The following is an 18026-nucleotide window of genomic DNA, read 5'->3' on the forward strand; positions in this document are numbered from 1 at the left end:
CTTCCGACCGCTGAGCATCACTGGCTTTTAATGAAAGTCTGCGGTCATCTTGTGTCACCGGCGGAGGGAATGTCAGTACCTGCAGAGGCCATTGGGTGGAGCTGGTGCCTGACTGAGAGAGTGAAGGACGGGCAGCTGAAGGGAAGCAGTTCAGTTTCAGATCAAGCAGGGAACTCAGAAAGGTGCCTGAAATAACAGAGAGATCCCTGTGTGTGTGACAAGCAGAAGCCACACACACGTGCACGCACCTGAACGGAGCTGATTGAGTCAGTAATATTCTAAATTACAACTTCATGTTCGAGAGCCTGATGCAGATATGTCAAATTACCCAGGTAGATCAGAGGCTGAAACCCAATGGAAGATGAAAGAGCAAGTAGCATTTACATTCCAGGCTCGCTCCCACTGAGAGCTGAGGATTTTCTCGTTTGTGTTGAGACGTGCACGCGGGTGACCACGGCGCCAGGGGAGCACAGGTCCGAGCTTCATCTGCCTGCCACTTCTCTCGCACCCCGCCGAGCTAAAGCAAGTGGAGTGTACGGATGCTGCTCAGTTGGTGGTCACGTGGCCGTCTAGCTTCTGGATCAGATCCCAAATGCTGCCACTCGCTGACAGCTGAACATGTGTGAGGTGGCGTGCGGAGGGTCGATCTGACTGGAATGGCAGGGGGCCGGACCAGCAAAAGGGACCACCCGCTTAGTATAGCAGGAAGCAAAGCACTGATCTGTCATCTGTCTTCATAGACCCAGCAGTCAGGACCATCCTAATTAGTTGCCATGGAAACCAGGACTGACTCCCCTGCTCTGCCTCACTAATCATGCACTGTCGCAGCGATCAAACGGGACTTTATTCCGGAATATCAGGGAACAAAAGTGCACTTTTCCTCGCTCGCGTTCAGCAGCCCCGTCTTGTATATTCATGATGCTTGCTGAGACAGATGTGGCGGGGATGCTGCGAGGCTGTGCGTGTGCCACGTTGTGATTGTCTGTGGAAACTCTTTGATTAGCTTGGCAATTGCTAGCAATCTCCCGACACCCACAAAGCAATCAAACAACTATTACCAAACACACACACACACACACACACACACACACACACTGGAGAGCAACACACTTAACCTCAGCCCTGGAGTCGGTCCCAAATAACCCCAACACATGGTGGCACACATTTCCAATTCAAACCAACAGCACTGAACTGGAAGGCTTGCAGATATCGGACGAATCCATTATCGGTGGCCCCTTACGTTTGGTGCCATCAGCTCCCTGTCAATCACCGTAACAACATCAATTGTGCGCGGCTGAGCCTCGGAGGGAGGGGGGGGCAACACGCACGCAGACCTTAAATCAATGACCACAACACTCTCGCAGAAGGTGCACACTGGCATCCGCAGATGCCAATCAGAACTTCAAGCACACTTCAAAGCAGACCTCAATTCTGATGTATGCCGTTTGATCATCCCAAACACACGCGCACACACACACACGTCTGACGGTATTCCTGCAGCGGATTCCGGATGATGACAAGGATTTAAGTTCCTGACCATGGCACACAATCGCCCATTGTTGCGGACACTATTGTCTGGTGAGGAGGGACAAAGAAGTGTCCAGGGCTCTTACCTGTCTCATGAGAGAGGGTCTTGGTTCTTCCTGTGTTGCCGGAGTGATGCATCGCTCCGTACTTGTGTCTCTCCCTGATTAACCCTCTACCCTTGTCTCCTCTCCTCCACACTCCGCTCCCCTCCACTCCCTTTAGAGTTATTCTTTCTTGATTCTCAATGTTTTGTTTTCTGTTTTCTCCCTCGGCCAAAGTCTTCTGGGCTGCTCCTTGTTCTTTCCCCCCGCTTCAGTCGCTTCTTTCTTTGCTCTTCTTTCTCTGCTGGTCTGCGCTGAGTTGGAGAGGAACAATCCGTTAGCCGAGCGCCGGAGACAGAGATGTAGCCGGAGCCCGGGAGAGGCGCGCGCTCACGCTGCGTGGACCGACGCACTGGCACATGTGCAGCGGCTGCGTGGCGAGATCAACACCACGGATCAAAATACCACGGGGAACGAGATACGAGCACTGTACAGATTGCCTTCCCTTCTCCTGGAGCCTTATTGTTCTCAGTCCTTTTTTGGTTGAGTCCGGGGCAAATCAAGGCCAAGTCGGGCATAAGGGAATGGATGGATGAGGAGACTCTGAGAGTGAAAAAAGAGTGCCTTTCAGCCTGTGGCAGGCAGAACAGAAGAGACGGAGAGATACGGCCGCGGCTCCATCTTCCATCTGGCCACAGATGAGACTGAGAGCAGACTCAACACACACATGCTCGCGCTCTCCCTCCTCCCTCCCTTGCTCTCTCTCTCTCTCTCTCTCTCGCTCTCTCTCTCTCTCACTCCCGCGCTTTCTCTCTCGGCACCACCAAGATGGAGGGGGAGGAAGGATGACAGCAGGAGCTAACAAATGAGCCAAAGGGATGGAGAAAGGGGAAGGGTGAGACACTGAACGGGTGAAACTGTAGTGGAGAAGAAGGAGGTGGAAATGAGAGTGGCAGAACATGAGGGAGCCGGCGAGTGTGTGCGAGAGTGAAAGAATGACAGAATGTGACAAGGCATCAAAAATGTAGAGAGAAAAAGAAGTATGCGATGAGAGGGAGAAGACACAGGGGGCGAGATGACTGGTAAACGGTGAGGAAGAGAGGGAAAGGCTGGAGCGGAGAGGAGACATGCAGCGCCAGAGGAGCAGTGCAAGGGCAGAGGACACTGCAGAGATGAAGCCGGTAATATGTCACATCTCACATGGGTGCGTTGGTCTTCACAGAACGCACCAAAAATAGAAGGAACAATGTCAAACAAAGCCGCGGGATTTCAGCAGCAGTTTATAACAAAACTCCCAGCAGTGTGGTCGACTTGACACACGTTTACAACCCATCACTTCATCCACAGATTAAAGCGGATGATGACACGGCTGCAGATTTACCTATTCCTTTCCAGATCCGGTGACTCAGGCAGGTTACCAGGTAGATGAAGGTCCCGTGAGCGCCCAGCAGAGGGCAGACATCTTGTCACAGATCGACAGGAATACTTCAGTCTAACACAGCATTTATCAGCATTCTGTGCTGCCTCTATTGTGTGTGTGTGTGTGTGTGTGACGGAGGCAAAACAATGGCATATACGTCCACGAATAGAAGACAATGTGTGGACAATGATGTAAGAGGAAACCAGAACAATGCACAAGCATGCAGCAGCAGCAGCATCGGTCAGAGGTGAAAAGAGAGACGGAGAAAGGGTTGAATTATATGGCACCCTCAAGACACACAATGACACTTTCATTGTCTACACGGGGCATGGCCAGACACCTTCTCTCATGGAAAGCAAGACGCAACTTGTGGCGGAGTGTATACAAACGCTCGCGGCTGGTGTGATCTCATGATGCACACAGCAGCAAGTGTGGGGACTCTGTTTGCAAAGTAGAGTTCAGCTCAGCACATGTATCTCACTTGACATCTGAAGCGAAGCAAAGTTCCAAAACAATAACCTCACCGAGGTGTTCTGGAAAACAAGCAGGGAAATCCAGTCATGTTGCCATAAAACAATCTGTACAATCTGTCCTTCCAGAGAAGGGTTTTATCGGCCCTGCCACATTAGAATTGGAAATAGAAAAGGTTGTAAATGACACTTCCAGTTAAAGAACTTCCAAAGTGGACACATGTATCTGTTATGAGGTCCGACCCGGATCCAGTCTCGATTTACTCTGAACAATATGACGCTGTTGTGATGCTGTCGACTGAATAAGCCACCGCTCCACCTGTGATCTCTTTGCCTTCACGACCCCGAAGACGCCGGCCTGCCACACAACAGGATCAGCAGGAGGCGTCGCTTTTCGAAATGAGGCTCACGTCAATTTGTCACGATAGAAAAAACGTGTGAGACAGAAACAAATTGCTTTCTTGACAATGCCTTGTAATACTCCATCATGCACACTCAGTGTACCCATACGTTTATGCGGCGCATGTGCAAACCGACGAGACTCTTGTTCAGGTTATTTATCAATGCCATGCAACACCATTAGACTTGCCATACCAGTGTGACCACCATATATAAGACGGAGCACATGTGGGCTGCACCTGAGAGACGGCTGGTTCACAAGAGAACCTTCACTATGGAGGGTCATTGAAACAAAGAATGTAGGGAGGCAGAGAGACATGGAAGCATATGGAGAGGTCACACAGATAGAAGCAGTGATGGAGTGAAGGACGAAGCAAAACCCTTGCACAGATTACTTTTACTCATGTTCTTTATATGGATCTTTTGTTGTGCACACCACATGTCTGTCTCTCTGGTGTCTCGTGGGTGACTGGCTGAGATGGAATCACATGGTTTATTCCGGTTGCAGGGTAGGGAGTCTTCCTTTTCCAAGGAAACTCATGGGGAAAACAGAGGACAATCCTAGCATTTAGTTAAGATTGAGTCTAGATCAGTCACCACCAGGGTGTCCATGGGGCTTCCAGGTCCAGTTGCATGTGCTCCGGCAGTGGAGCTGATCCACACCCAGCGGAATGAATGAGGGTTTTCTTTGCCGTACATGCATTACGGGTTCGGAGCCCTCCACAGCAGACAAGCAAGACTTCTATTTTCGTCGCCTCCAGAGCACAAATGCATTAATTCTGCTCTTCGCGGCTCAGCAGGAGAGGAAGTGAAGCACAGTAACAAAATAAAAGCATTTCTGGTTAGAAATAAAATCAGTATCATAGCGAATGCATTTCACCAGAAAGTAAACAAAACAAAAAATGTAGCTCAAGGGCTGGGAAAAACAGCCCCCCCGCTGCTTATTGCCATTGATGCCTGAAGAATATCAGTAAGGGTGAGGAAGAGTTTCTTCCCTTGGTCACTTGCCAACAGCTGGAATTGACCGGCGACATAGCACAGGCCAGCGACTCAACGCGATCTGTTGGGAAACCTTTAGAGCTGCAACTGAAGACTACTTCTACAGTAGTCACCGACTATAACCATTAGTCGACTAGTCAGACGTGCCGCGCTGTGTATTTTGTGGCAGGCAGTGATGACATCATGACTAGTCGATCTACTATTTCAACTAGTCCTGCCATGGATTCCCCCTGACACCAGCCTTTGTAGACATGCATGACTTGTGCTTTGCCTACGAACAAGCGCCTGAACCAAAAAAGCACATTGGCTATACCACAAATATTTTCCCGACTCTATTGTGTTGCACTATTTCTTCGCTTGCCGACATTTTGTTCTCTGTCCCTTCACCCATACTTTTTCCGAACAACCCACCTCCTCCCGTTTCTCCTCTCTTGACCTGCCTCCCGAGCCGCGAGCAGGTGAAGGAAAGCGAGGGAGAAGGGGAGCGAGGAAAGGACGGCAAGGGAGGGGCTGCTATAAGGTGCCCCTGCGGGTTGAACATGGTCATTTGTCATGAGGCTGAGAGCTTAAGAAAAGACTAGTTAACCTTTACAGCTGATCCCCCTGAGACAGAGGAATAAACACAGGCCAGCAGAACCCCTCCTCTCGCGCACACCTCTGCAATATGCATAACCACGTGCACACGCGGGCAAAGACATGCGCCTTTGCACACCTCGGAATCGATAGTGGAGAAAGCCTTCTTGCGAAGCAGGTAGCTGTTCTTCCAGCTCGCAGGCGAAATCCGGCCGATAGTTTCCACGGTCCTTTTCCTCTCCCCCCTCCTCCCCCGCTCCTTGTCATCAGCACACCCCGCCATAGTAATTAATCACCTTGTGCTAATTAGCTATTAACTAATAACAGATTGACATGCCTGTGTGTGCAAGTCGGAGTGTGTCCTCGCAAGCATGTGTGTGACGCCACAGCCAGCCTCTGCACACTACAGTGATTAATAAGGTTAAGCTCTTATTAGAGAGAGGGGCCAAAGTGCTGCACGCACATCCACCTGTGCGCACACACGCACACACACACACACACACACACACACACACACACACACACGTCCTCGCGACTTTCTTTCATCAGTGAAGCATGCAATTCTCAGTGATAAGGCTGAAGACAAAACTGGGGCAGAGCAGGAGAAACAAACAAATACACACCCGTCCCTATACATTCTTTTTTGCCAGAGGCTGTCTGCTTTAATCACACAGGAAAAAAATGAGCATCTCTGTAAAATGCATCATAACAAATGAGCATATTAATACTTTTCTTGTCTCATTTCCTCAGCTTGGACAGTTTCACAGTTTGTCATAGCAGTTAAAAACAGCCTTGCCGCTGCCTATGTGAGAGTAACAACACCACTATTTCTCTTTGTTAAAGTAGCAAAAGATGTGAGACATTTTGTTTGTGCTTGATTAATAATTCTCTCAAAAATCATTTTGGTAACACACTTAAATTTTCTTTGCAAGTGACGTTGCAACCCAAATCCACAGCTGTAAGTAAGTAGGACAAAAACTGACAAAACTGACCTGAGAAGACTAAATGTGAAGATATTATGTTTCATATGCCATGAAACCAATACAAATATTTCAATTTCTATGCATTTTTTAAGTTAGAATTCAAAACAAAACTATGGAAGGCAACTTATTTCAAAGTACAATATCAATTTTCCTTCAGTGTATTTAGAGGAACTAGAAATACACACAAAACTCTCAAAGAAAAAGCTTACTGTTGTACAAGTAATGGATAAAAAAAGAAACAAAACAAATAGAAAAATACAATCTATCAGTTGTATAGTTGTTGTCAGACCGCATGAGGGCCGTGAATATACAGGTAAAGGGCCGCACATCGCTCCCTGGCTGCGCTCTGCCCAGGTGTCTTTAATGAATTCGCTGTCCACCACTGGCACATTTTCATCGTAAGACTATGAAAGCTCCTGGTCGAGATGTGGCAGCATTTAAAGGGACCAGGCAACAGTACAATTATTGCCAAGAATCACTGTCAAAACACAAAAATAGTCCACCGAACAAATGGGCTTTTTTGTTTGTGCTGCTCGCAGCAGGACACTTTCAGCACCATGGACAGCAACATGAAGGAATTTCTGGCCCTCCTTCTGATCATGGCTTGTTACGACGCCTGCTTCTGTATGTATTGTGTAGAAACAATTACAGATTCATAGGGAGCCCCCTTCTAGAACAGCTAATGAATAGAACTAATGCATGGCAGGAGGCAGGCTGCTATTGAACAGAGAGGCCTGCCAGTTAACGTCCATCCGTGTGATTGAAACCCAAGAAACTGCTTGGTTTTGGCTTCTAAATAACGGTGCGTGATCACTCCGCTGCACTTTATCGGCTTAAATCTGCTCCTAATGGTCTATTGACACTGAATATGGAGGGAATTATTTCTTTTAATGATGGTATTACCAAGTTCAGGGAACTGTTGAAACTCCAATGTCAGGCAACTTAGTGTCTATGTCCTCAGTAGCAGAGCTCTTCAAGGCTGGACACGGAACTGCATTAGCAAAAGAATCTCTGCAGAACTATAACTGATGCTTGAACTGATGAAGCAACAGCAGAAAACCGTATTAATATTCATGTTAAATCACTTGCAATCCATGTCAGCGTGTGTCCATGGCGGACACTGTAGAAAGCTGCCAGGAACGTTGCCGTTTTTAAATGATATTGTGATGTCAACATCGTAAAATAAACTCAAAACATAAACTCATAAATTAAAAGAGCTTTAGTTTAAAAAAGGTGATATCATATCCGGATGTGACGCCATCATCCCGTGGCAGGGAAGACAGTTTTGGTAAGTGGACAGATTAGGTAGATACAATGGTCCCTCTTAAAGGAGCCTGTTCTACGGGTCTTTAAAAGGCTCACATTGGTACTTAGTGGAAAATGAAGATTATTTTAATGCAAATAAATGGCAACGTCAGAGGAAGCAAAAACGACATGAAGCACTTTACCAAGACTTTGCCACTGGCGCTGCCCCCATTTGGTGGAGTGTCAGGCCCGTGCTTCATCTATTAAAGTAAATAAACAGTGAGCATGGAGCATGTCCAGAGGAAGCTGCTGCTTTCTAGTAAAGACAGTTAAGAGCATCGGCCATTCAAGAGGCCCTAACGCACACGTGCCAACGACTGTACCGTCTGCACTTGTGTGTGTCTGTGACCTAACAGTGAGTCCCTCCAGAGAAGTTCTGGCACAAACAGAGACTCATTTGCATTCTCGCGGTTCCCTCATTTTTTCCGGGTGGCTTTGGAAGCGAACAGCTGCTTAATGGTCATAGCTCTTCAGAGACAGGACATTGGGAAGCACAGAGGGGGTGAGCCAGGGTTTCTGCTTGTACACGCACACCGGCCCGCACATACGCACACACCAGGTGAAGCCTGGCTGTGGAAGCGGGATACGGCCATTTACCAGATGTTGCCTTTCCAAAAGTGGCTTCGGAGGCTTCTCACACTGTTGAATTTAACTACAGTGGAAAACAAAGCCCGCCACATGCGGATAATCGGAGGGAATCTTTGCTCAAAAGTGATAATGTATGTTTTTCTAAAGATAATTCACAGCCTGTAGCATATTGCTAATAGCTTCACAGCTGATGGCGGCGGTGATTCTCCGCGCCGCTGATATCATTGAGATCAGAGAGGAGATGGCTGAGCACCAGAAGCAGCCAAGGGTTTGCACTAAAACCTGATTTAAAAAACAAAACAGGGGATTAAGAAGACTTTTTTCCTCCAGGACTGTGGAGGTCGAGTGCCTTCTTTAATTTTGGGGGGGACTCGCCAATTCAAATATTCCGAGTCAGTACTGCGGCGCGCCGATCAAATGGCTTTCATGGCCACGCTCATTTGGCTGTTTGACTTGAGCGAACAATGCGGACACACGCAGATGGGCCGCGTGTCACGGCGAGCCAAAAGACGGGATTTGGCAAAAGAGGAAAAAAGAAGGTCACCGCCTGGCAGCGGGAAAAGTCTGCAATGGTCTGCGATCCTCCGCTCAGCAGGGAGCCGCACGTCTTGACATCTGGATCCCAGAGATTACACAAGGTATTTCCTTGACAAAGTGAATTGTCACAGAGCAGTCATCCGTGCGCTGACACCAGTCCACACCAGTGATGGATTGGCCACCAACTAAAGCAGAAGTTTCTTTTAGTTTTCCACGTCGGCTGTGAGTGAAATCATCGAACACTTTGTTGAGGTGATGTATCTGCAGTAAACCTGAAGGCGAACACTTTTACAGATGTCAGTAAATCACGTCGGCTCTTTGAAGCTTGGTGATTAACGGCTGCTAATTCAACATCATGAGACGTCCCTTAATTTATCGCGGCACCTCTGAATCATGGCCGTGAATTTAAGGAGAAGGGACGGCGATGTGAAGGTGGTTTTGCAGGGTGGAGGAATTCCAGCGTTTGAGTGTTGACCTTCATGAATTAGTGATGCCCCCACTGACCAACAAGCAGACATGACTTGGACCAAATCGGAGGATGAAAAGGTGGGAGGCCGCCGGGACGGGGCACCAGAGACGGCGAAAAAAAGACCCAAAAAAGAGGCCACTAACTAGGACCTGAAACTGGGACCTTTCTGACGGACCAAAATAAACAAATTACCTTAAATACGCTGGTTTAAATATTAAAATTAGATGATCTTGCATGGTTTAACTATTAGACTGCGATACTAACTGAGGTCATGTGAGAGTTCCTTGGAGGTACATTTCCCGTCTGATCACTGAAATTCCAAAAACTATATATATATATATATATATATATATATATATATATATATATATATATATATATATATATATATGTATATGTCTCTAATATGTTTCATAACCCAAAGATGTTTTCTGACCAAGCAGTGCGCAGCAGATGGTGATGTATTCTGGGTAGATTTTTAAGAATCCTTTTTGTCCTCCATCTGATGAGCCGGTCCAAACCAGTCAGCGGACGCCAGGATGCTTCAAACCCAGCCCCACAAGTGTGTGTGGTCACCGTGAATCAATGACAGACCACAAACTTTCCCAATTACATTTTCTGGATACATTTTTTACAATCCTGTTGTTGTGCTTATTCTAAGTTGATCCTGTTAGGCTGCAGTTCCAGTCAGCAGGACCATAAATCCGCCTTGTGATTGGCAAGCACTTGGGGCTGCCAAACTTCATCTGGATGCTGAACATGCAGGAGCATTCACCAAATAATGCACAAGAGCGCTAATGAGACAAAGCTTAGCAGCGTGCCGAGCAGCGTGGCGAGCAGCGTGGCGAGCAGCGTGGAGGCGATATGGAGGCGAGGCGCTGCGGAACTGTGGGGAGCGATGCCGATGGTTGACTGTCCTTGTTTGTCCTTGATCAAGCATTTATGCAGTCACTCATTTATTGATTTGAAAGGACAATGAATCAACATTTCCGTGAAAATGCCAGAGTTAGCCAGGAGGAGTAGCCGAAGAAGCCGTTCTACAGTGAAAAGGGGATTTTTTTTGAAGTCTGCCTTTGCATTTATGAATTTCTAAAAATCATAACAGCATTTATCAAATTAACATACAGTTCAACTAACAACTCTAACACTGTGTCCTTGTCTTGAAAATACACAATTCACTATATATATATATATGTGTGTGTGTGTGTGCGTGCTCAAATTCTTGTGTACACGTCTCCAGATATCAGAGCACTTTTTATGTTTTTTTTTATTTTTTTTATTTTAGTTAAATTTTTCTTTTTCATAAAAAAAATCTACTCACTTTAGTAAACATTCTGAAAATACTTCTAGTTCCAACAATAAACTAAACTAAAATAAAAATAAAAAATGTTTTATATATTACACATATTCTATTAGATTTTAATGTAATTTGCTTAACTTCAATTCTACAAACATTGTCTTGAAGCATCTCTTTTTTCATTTACTAGAAATTTTCTGCTCTACAGGGAAAACCCTGTGTAACATGGACTCAGTTGATGGAATGAACTTAATTCTTTATAATGTTGAACACATTAAACAATAAGTAAAAAAATATGAATAATAAAAGACATTTAAAATAAAGTCAAATCCAACATCTTGAGAAATCTTTGATGTGATTTTCCTATTATTTCATGTTACATGCACATCACTACATGGGACGGTCCAGTCTCCTGCTCGGGTCGTAGGCAGCCTGACAGGAGACAAATGACAAAATTGGGTGGCCTGAGGTGAAGCAAGTCAACACAGACCTGGGTACCTCCGTTCAGAAGCCATGGGACATTGAAAAAAAGCAGCGTGAGATCAAACACTGGGATGGATGGGCTTGTAATTTTCCCTTTTCTGCCTGCTAAAGATGATAAATCCCTCTATAGGGAATGTAATCAGACTGGAACAAAGAGGATGCACACAAGCGCCGCTGCAACAAACCTGTCATGGCTAAGTAAACAGCACTGCTCAAACAAAGACAAGTCCCCATGTGAGACACAAGTGTGCGGAACATATTCAAATAAGAGCCTGGGCAAGTGTCTTCTTTCTTTTTCAACGCTCCACATCTGTGGAAACAAAGATTCCAAACTGAGAATGTGGCTCTTCTGGCGCGCTGAGAGTGAGTGAGTCGGAACTGGAAGTCAAGTTTATGTCAGTGTTTATCTGTCTGTTGGCTGATAACCGGGGAAGTGAAAGTACGTCAACATTTAACAGGACTGTCGATGATGAAACAAGAGGCAAATGATTACGCTTCATTCTGGATTGAGGAAGGTTGCGAGGGAACCATCCCCGCTAGTTTCATGCAACTGAACAATACCCTTTAAATGTATAGCATCTAGAAAGAAAATAAACACCAGTGGTATGTAAAACAAGCCATGAATGATAAAAAGTGTGTGGAGGGCCGGAGGAGTGCACCCGGGACACACCTTTCCCCACCTCTGCTTTCCAGGAAGCAAACTTGAGGCGCGGGAAAATTTCACCATCAGTTTGAGTGCAGAACCTTGGGTGACACAACTTACAAAAGGAAACGTTTTTCAAAGAGATTAATAAATGAATCCCTTTAAAATATCTACATCCACACCAAAACCTAACCTGAAGGAGCTACAGAATTACACAAAAACCCTTGAATATTTTCCCAAAAGGTTTGAAAGTGAGGGTGAAACGGAGCCATGACTTCATGCTTGGACGAGTGTGTTTGCTCATACATCACCTCGGCCGCCTCCTAACTGGGCATGAGTGCTGCCTCTTCACCAGACAGAATGGATTAAGATGCCTATATGCCCCGCCGATCAATACACAGAAGCTATGGCCGCCTTAATGGCTTGTGACAACAGGGGCAGGGCCGCAGCACCGGCCCTCTAAATATGTGTGAGCTGATCATCTCAGCGCATTGTGCACACTTCAAAATAGTTATTGTTAGTCAATAAGCAATTTCTACGTGAGAGACTTGTGGATCGCCGGGCATTAATTGATTCGGCTTCTCTGTGAAAACGGGAGCTGGGGTTGAGAGCGGGAGCGGAAATCAAGGGGGGGGAGTTTGGGGGTTTCTGTCATAATGATGGATAGATAAAGAGAAAAGGGGGTCCCACAAGGACAAGCGTAAAAATAGGATCGCACCTCTCCCTTGACATGCTTCCTCCCTGCTCATTTATCCAATCACTGGGCGCCATTTGCTCTCAAGACAACTGGCCTTTCACCTCCGTCTCTGCGTGCTTGTTGTTCTTCTTTCCTCCCTCCTGTGTCCATTTACTCATCCGCTCACACCTACACCGAGCGCGGACCAAAGACAAAACCTCTCCGTCCCGCCGGGCTTCCTCTTCATCACTCTCCACTGTGGAGGCTTTACATTTTTTACCGCGTGAATCCCCGATGACACACTGATACAGTCGACTTTGACTTACTGTTATGAAAAACCTATATTTACCGCAGGGGGACGCCTCGCCCGGCTCTTGTCTGGCCAGCTGCGGTTAGCATTCGCAGATTCACCACACTTAAACTAGTGGTCCAAGTGGGATACTAATGGAAGCCATTCGGAGCGGCGCTGCTTGTCCTGTGTGTCTCCACGCTCAACAAGCCAAACAGCAGCCAGAGCGCTGCTCGGGGAATAGATGCAGTCCTCCTCCGTTTCCCCAGGTTTTCCCCCTCTGTCCCCTCTCATATCTATCACTTCCTCGCTCATTAGCAACACGCCCCTCTTACAACCATTCCGTTCCCTTTCCTCGTCCCCCGAGAGAGAGCAAAACAAACAGCTGTCAGGGTCAGGCTTCCAGATGAATTCTCAACGACTGTGAAGGGCAGAGGGCTCGGGCGGGCTGGTCCAGAGGCCCGGCCAGGGGCAGGCCTGTGCACCCAGGCCAGCAGACGCGCGCTGAAATATGGCCGTCTCTCTGATCCTTGACAAAACACATGGAGCACAATCACTCTCTAGATCAATACTGCATCTTAAGGCAACCTTCTATCAAGGTGAAGGGCAGTTTGTGCTTGAATAATACATTTACAGCCATGCGTGGCCGGTGACACACTGATTTATCCTTTTGAGAGCGAGTGCTGCACTTCTCACCACAGCGCAACGTCGAGGAACACACACGACTAACGCACACGCTATTGTTACAGTCACGGACGCGTCTTTAGATGTGCTTTCATCTATTTATTTCAGGTTGAATTTTTTTTTTTTTTGCCTTGAATACAGGCCCCATTCAGTATTGTCAAGGTCTTTGTCTTGTCTCCCAGTCGAGCTGGACTTGGGATATTTTGTTAGGTCCCCAGCTACCGGCTTTTTTCCAAATCACTTATGAGTGAAGTGAAATTCAACCACTTCCACTGTTTGGTTTTGAAAAACTGCGACCCAGTTTCCACCTGAGAGGCCGGTAATGCTGGATGTCCTCTCTTCAGGTGGGTTCATACCACGGCGATGTTATCGGGAGAAGTTCCTGTGTTTAGCAATGTCATGTCACGTGCAAGTCAAAGTATCTTAAGTCGGGTGGGATGAGATACTGTGACTAAAATAAGGCTCAACAAACGGCAAGCTTAAGATTTTGTATTACATGACAATAAAACAAGATACTTGTAAAAGCAAAACGACACATAATAGTCAGAAAGATGATGTGGCCAATATAAAATAATTCAAATGACGCTTGGTGACTATGTGTGAGTTACATAAACACCGCCTCAGAACTATTTCACTTCACTCGCAGTCATCTTTCTGACAAAAATCAAGTCCTTTGAAGAACTTTCCGGAGACGGACGAAGAAGCCAATTTCACTATCGGCGCCTCACCACCCGTGGTTCAATTCGCAACACTTGCTGGGTCAAGATCAGTCAATGAATCATTTTTCATCTTATCAATCATTTTCTGAGCGAAATCTCTCCGTCTTGTCTGTCGTCCCGCTTCACTGTCTATCTCTGTTGTTTACCGTTCATCCATCACAAACAACAGATGCTTACGCTTTTCAATGGAGCTGAAAATTATTTCATCGGGACTCTATCATTCTTGATCTTCGCTTCAAATGTCTCTAACGGTTGAGATGTCTGGTGCAAAAGAGAAATAGAAAGTTTCTAGTTTGTGTTTCCTCTCTACTTCAGCGAAGGTGTCTTAGCTTTGGGTCTGCATTGTTTGATATGGTGCACACTACAGTGACGCAGAGCACCTCAGAGTCTCACCACTGCAGGTACAGACCCATCAGGAAAAACCAAATTACCACTGCTGTTACTTTAACAACAATAATAACAGCAACTCTTAGTGCATAGGACCTCAACATATTCAAGAGAAACACAACTTTAAAACAACGACAAGATCTCATCTTGATGATGAACCACGGCCAGCGTGTGAGAAACAAAGACTCCACTCCAACAGCCAAGTGAACAAACAAGAGCTCATACTCAGACACATGAAATGTTTGTCCCGCCATTAAAAATGCATGGACGACTTAACGCCACAACATTATATATCATTTTCAAAGGTTTTGTTCGCTGGCTGCTCCAGAAGTACTTGTGCTTCTGATGTCCAAACGTGGAACATTCCGCTCCGAGCACTTTTTTTGTTCGCGTCGTCTGTATAGCGTGGATGCAAAACAAGTTATTTATTAATAGTCTGAAGCTATGGGATATATTCAGCGCCGACGTCAAATGAACCTCGGTTTATGCTTAGGCTGCGTACGAAAGGAATAAAGAAATAAAGAAACTATGTTGCAAAACAGTTTTGTTATCTATCAGTCAGACGACGCCCATTTCATTTTCATTATTTTATTGAAACTACGTTGCACCTATTGATTCGCATTCACTATATTTACGTTTTACCTTTTTCTTGTGAGTGTTGGGCGGGAAGATGTCAGTTCAGCAGTGTAGTGGTGAGGTCAGGACTGCAGACTGGATCGTGGTTTAAAGGCTGCAGAACAAGTATTGGGATAGTTCAATAGTTTGATAGTCACTGACTACGTCACTGACCAGTCGACTAGATGGCATATGATTTGTTTCCCCTGCACGTAAATCATTGCGTTACGGCAGTAATGAGCGCCGCCATTCCTCCAGAAAAATGATCTTGTTGTTAAAGATCACGTGATCAAATGTATGAAAATGAAGTGTCAAAATAAAAAAGGCACTACAGCATCATAGTGCTGGATATGATCGAGGTTTGTTATGGGCCTGTTTTTAATGGAAAAATCCCTAAAGAAACATCACTACCTAAATGACACGAACGCGTCTGTTGCGTCTGGAGAAAGATTTACTTCTCTGGATTAAAAAGTAGCGTTTTCATTGTCCACAGTTAAAAAAAGAAAAAATGAATAAAACCTTGACAGAAACCCTGTAACACCTGATTGGAGTGTTGTGAAAAGAAAAAAACAGTTGTAAACACTTGTGTTGTGCCACATAAATGGTGCTTTCGTGCATTTTATTTGCTTGAAACGTGGTCTGGCGAAATATTGCATCTCATTCTTTGGTGACTCTGTTGTGAAATACTTGGCTCGTTTCAGCGTTTTGGATTGCGATAGTTCCGTAGATATTACTTCACTTACGGTGGCTTGTGCTCGCTCACGCGACAAGGACAGTGATGACGTCAGGTCGTGTAGTCACATGACTCTGACGACGACTTTGCTGACTTCTAGTCGTTGCCCTGTCTTGGTCAGACGCTGACCTCATCGCTAAAGCCGGGGAGGTTCAGAAGTTCACCAGTCTGAAAACAGCCGCACAAGCACTGATCACCGAGCGAGCTTGCAACTGAATCAAAAAATAATGCCTTCTCTGTGAGCAACCCCCGACAAGATTCATTTTTCAACCAAACCAATGTGAGTCCCCTCTTTTTTTCCGCAACTCCTGACTCCTTTGGACCATCAAACAACAGGCACCATTTTTACAGTGACAGCTTTGTTCAAACACCCTGCAATTCCCCGCGGAGCAGGGAAAAATAGAGATGTGAGTTCTCAAAGACGAGTGCACTTCTCAAGATGTATGTGGGATCCATCTCTGCGATGAATACTGTAACAGTGTCAAAGTCTTCGGAGAGACTCGGTGCTGCACTGGCTCTTGAGAACAAAAAATAGGTATTTTACTGTTAAACTCAAGTTCCGGGCGCCGAGTGGGAGATGTTGTCCTGGTGTAACATTGGAGAAACAATCCAACGAAACTAGCTAATTGTGTTGTTTTTACCGCCTGTGTTCTGAGTTTAATTGTTTCTTATTTTTATCTGTGTCTGCTGTCTGGCTCCTCTGCAGAGCGCTTAATAGTCCTGGTATCAGAAAGCTCATTATGAAGGAACCAAATTCACTCCACATGCCCGACTGAATCCAGTGTAAAGACGAGCACCAAACACTTTCCAAGCCTCAAATGAAACCTGTTCGTGTGCGTCACAGAGAAGGTTTCAACAATAGCTTACAAAAGTCGATACAAGACTTTTTTTTTTTTTTTTTCAGCGTGAGTACATGTTGCTGCATTGGTGCTTGTTGGTGTGTATGTGTTAGTCCTTCCAAGTCTTTGGGATTTGGCAGCGAGATCAGAGAAAATGTGTGTTGTTGGGTTTGCAGGATGGTGTGTGTGGCCGTGACAGAGAGAGTGTATGCATGAAAGTGAGATTCTGCTCTGAGACGTTTGATGTCGGAGAACAGCGTCTGCTGTCTGTCTGCCAACTGCCAGCCCTCTATCACCATCCCAACACATGGCCTTCGCAAAAGTGTGTGCACGCGAGCGCGTGTGTTGCTGAATGTGTAAGTGGCCTGATTAGAAAGGGACTTGGCGAGGTGACACCTCGACACAGCGAGTTCCACTCATGACACTGTGTCACTGTGTAGACGTGTAGGCCCAGCTACACAAAATGGGATTTTGTTTTGAGTCACATGGCAGAGAGGAAGCGGTGAGAAGTGATGTGTGGAGGGAAGAAGGGTGAGTAATCTTTCACTCTCCACATCCCACAACACCGGTCTTTGGATTGGTCCTTCACTTCAGGGTCAAGCCCACTTTGGCTAATTGTCCTCTGGTGTATGAATGTGAATGTGAGGGCACGGAAATGGAAGGGAAAGATCATATTAAATAGGTCTGTAGCGGCACTTTTCTTGCTACTGTAATCATTCTGCGGGACGTTTTCAGTCCTGTATGATGAAACCTGACCGCAGCAGCAGTCGTACTCTTTGGTTTTTCTACGTAATCTTTGAGCAAAACCATTCAAAGTGGTCCGTTTGTAGAAGTAAATCTGGTCCAACAGTCATTCTTTTTGAATGAAAAGTCTGCGCAAAACTTTCTGTCGATTAAAAGTTGGATTATCAGAGGCAAAACAATATTCCAAAGTGCTAATAAAGATAACAAACTGTTGCCAGTTAGCTTGGAAAATGTGCTCGAGCAGACAGTGCCAATAAACTGGAAAAGAAGAGTCAAACTTGACTCCTGTGACACAACAAAAATGGTTGTGATTCATTTGTCATGTATTTGTCTGTCTGTTGTGTCTGGTGGCACATTGATGGATTACAGCGCAGACCTCTGCCAAGCAGCTCATTCACTGTCATATTGTGATTTTCACTGCACATACATTTTGTCCATATACTTGATACATTTCAGAGAATTAGAAATTTTGTTGATACCAATAGGTGGCAGTAGTGTTTTGGAAATGACTCGCATGACACACACTAAACAGATTCTTCAAAAGATTGATGGATCCAGATTCATCTGTCCCTTGATCAATGCCACATGAAGATAGTTTTTGAGTTA

General features: G+C 45.8%; 1 protein-coding gene across 19 annotated transcripts in view; it reads right to left on the minus strand.

Moving 5' to 3' along the window:
* Window positions 1-18026, minus strand: part of tenm2a (teneurin transmembrane protein 2a) — a 252539-nt gene that overhangs the window by 126903 nt on the left and 107610 nt on the right. For 2 of the 19 annotated variants that reach the window (XM_053880013.1, XM_053880012.1), the window contains exon 1: window positions 1614-9569. The exons of the other annotated variants lie outside the window; for them this stretch is intronic. In XM_053880013.1, coding sequence (XP_053735988.1) covers window positions 1614-1665 — 52 coding nt within the window. In that variant the 5' untranslated portion in view covers window positions 1666-9569. Of the gene's footprint in view, window positions 1-1613; window positions 9570-18026 lie in introns of those variants that run through there. 19 annotated transcript variants of the gene reach the window in all.

Source organism: Synchiropus splendidus, chromosome 11 (genome assembly GCF_027744825.2).
Source record: "Synchiropus splendidus isolate RoL2022-P1 chromosome 11, RoL_Sspl_1.0, whole genome shotgun sequence".
Taxonomy (NCBI): domain Eukaryota; kingdom Metazoa; phylum Chordata; class Actinopteri; order Syngnathiformes; family Callionymidae; genus Synchiropus; species Synchiropus splendidus.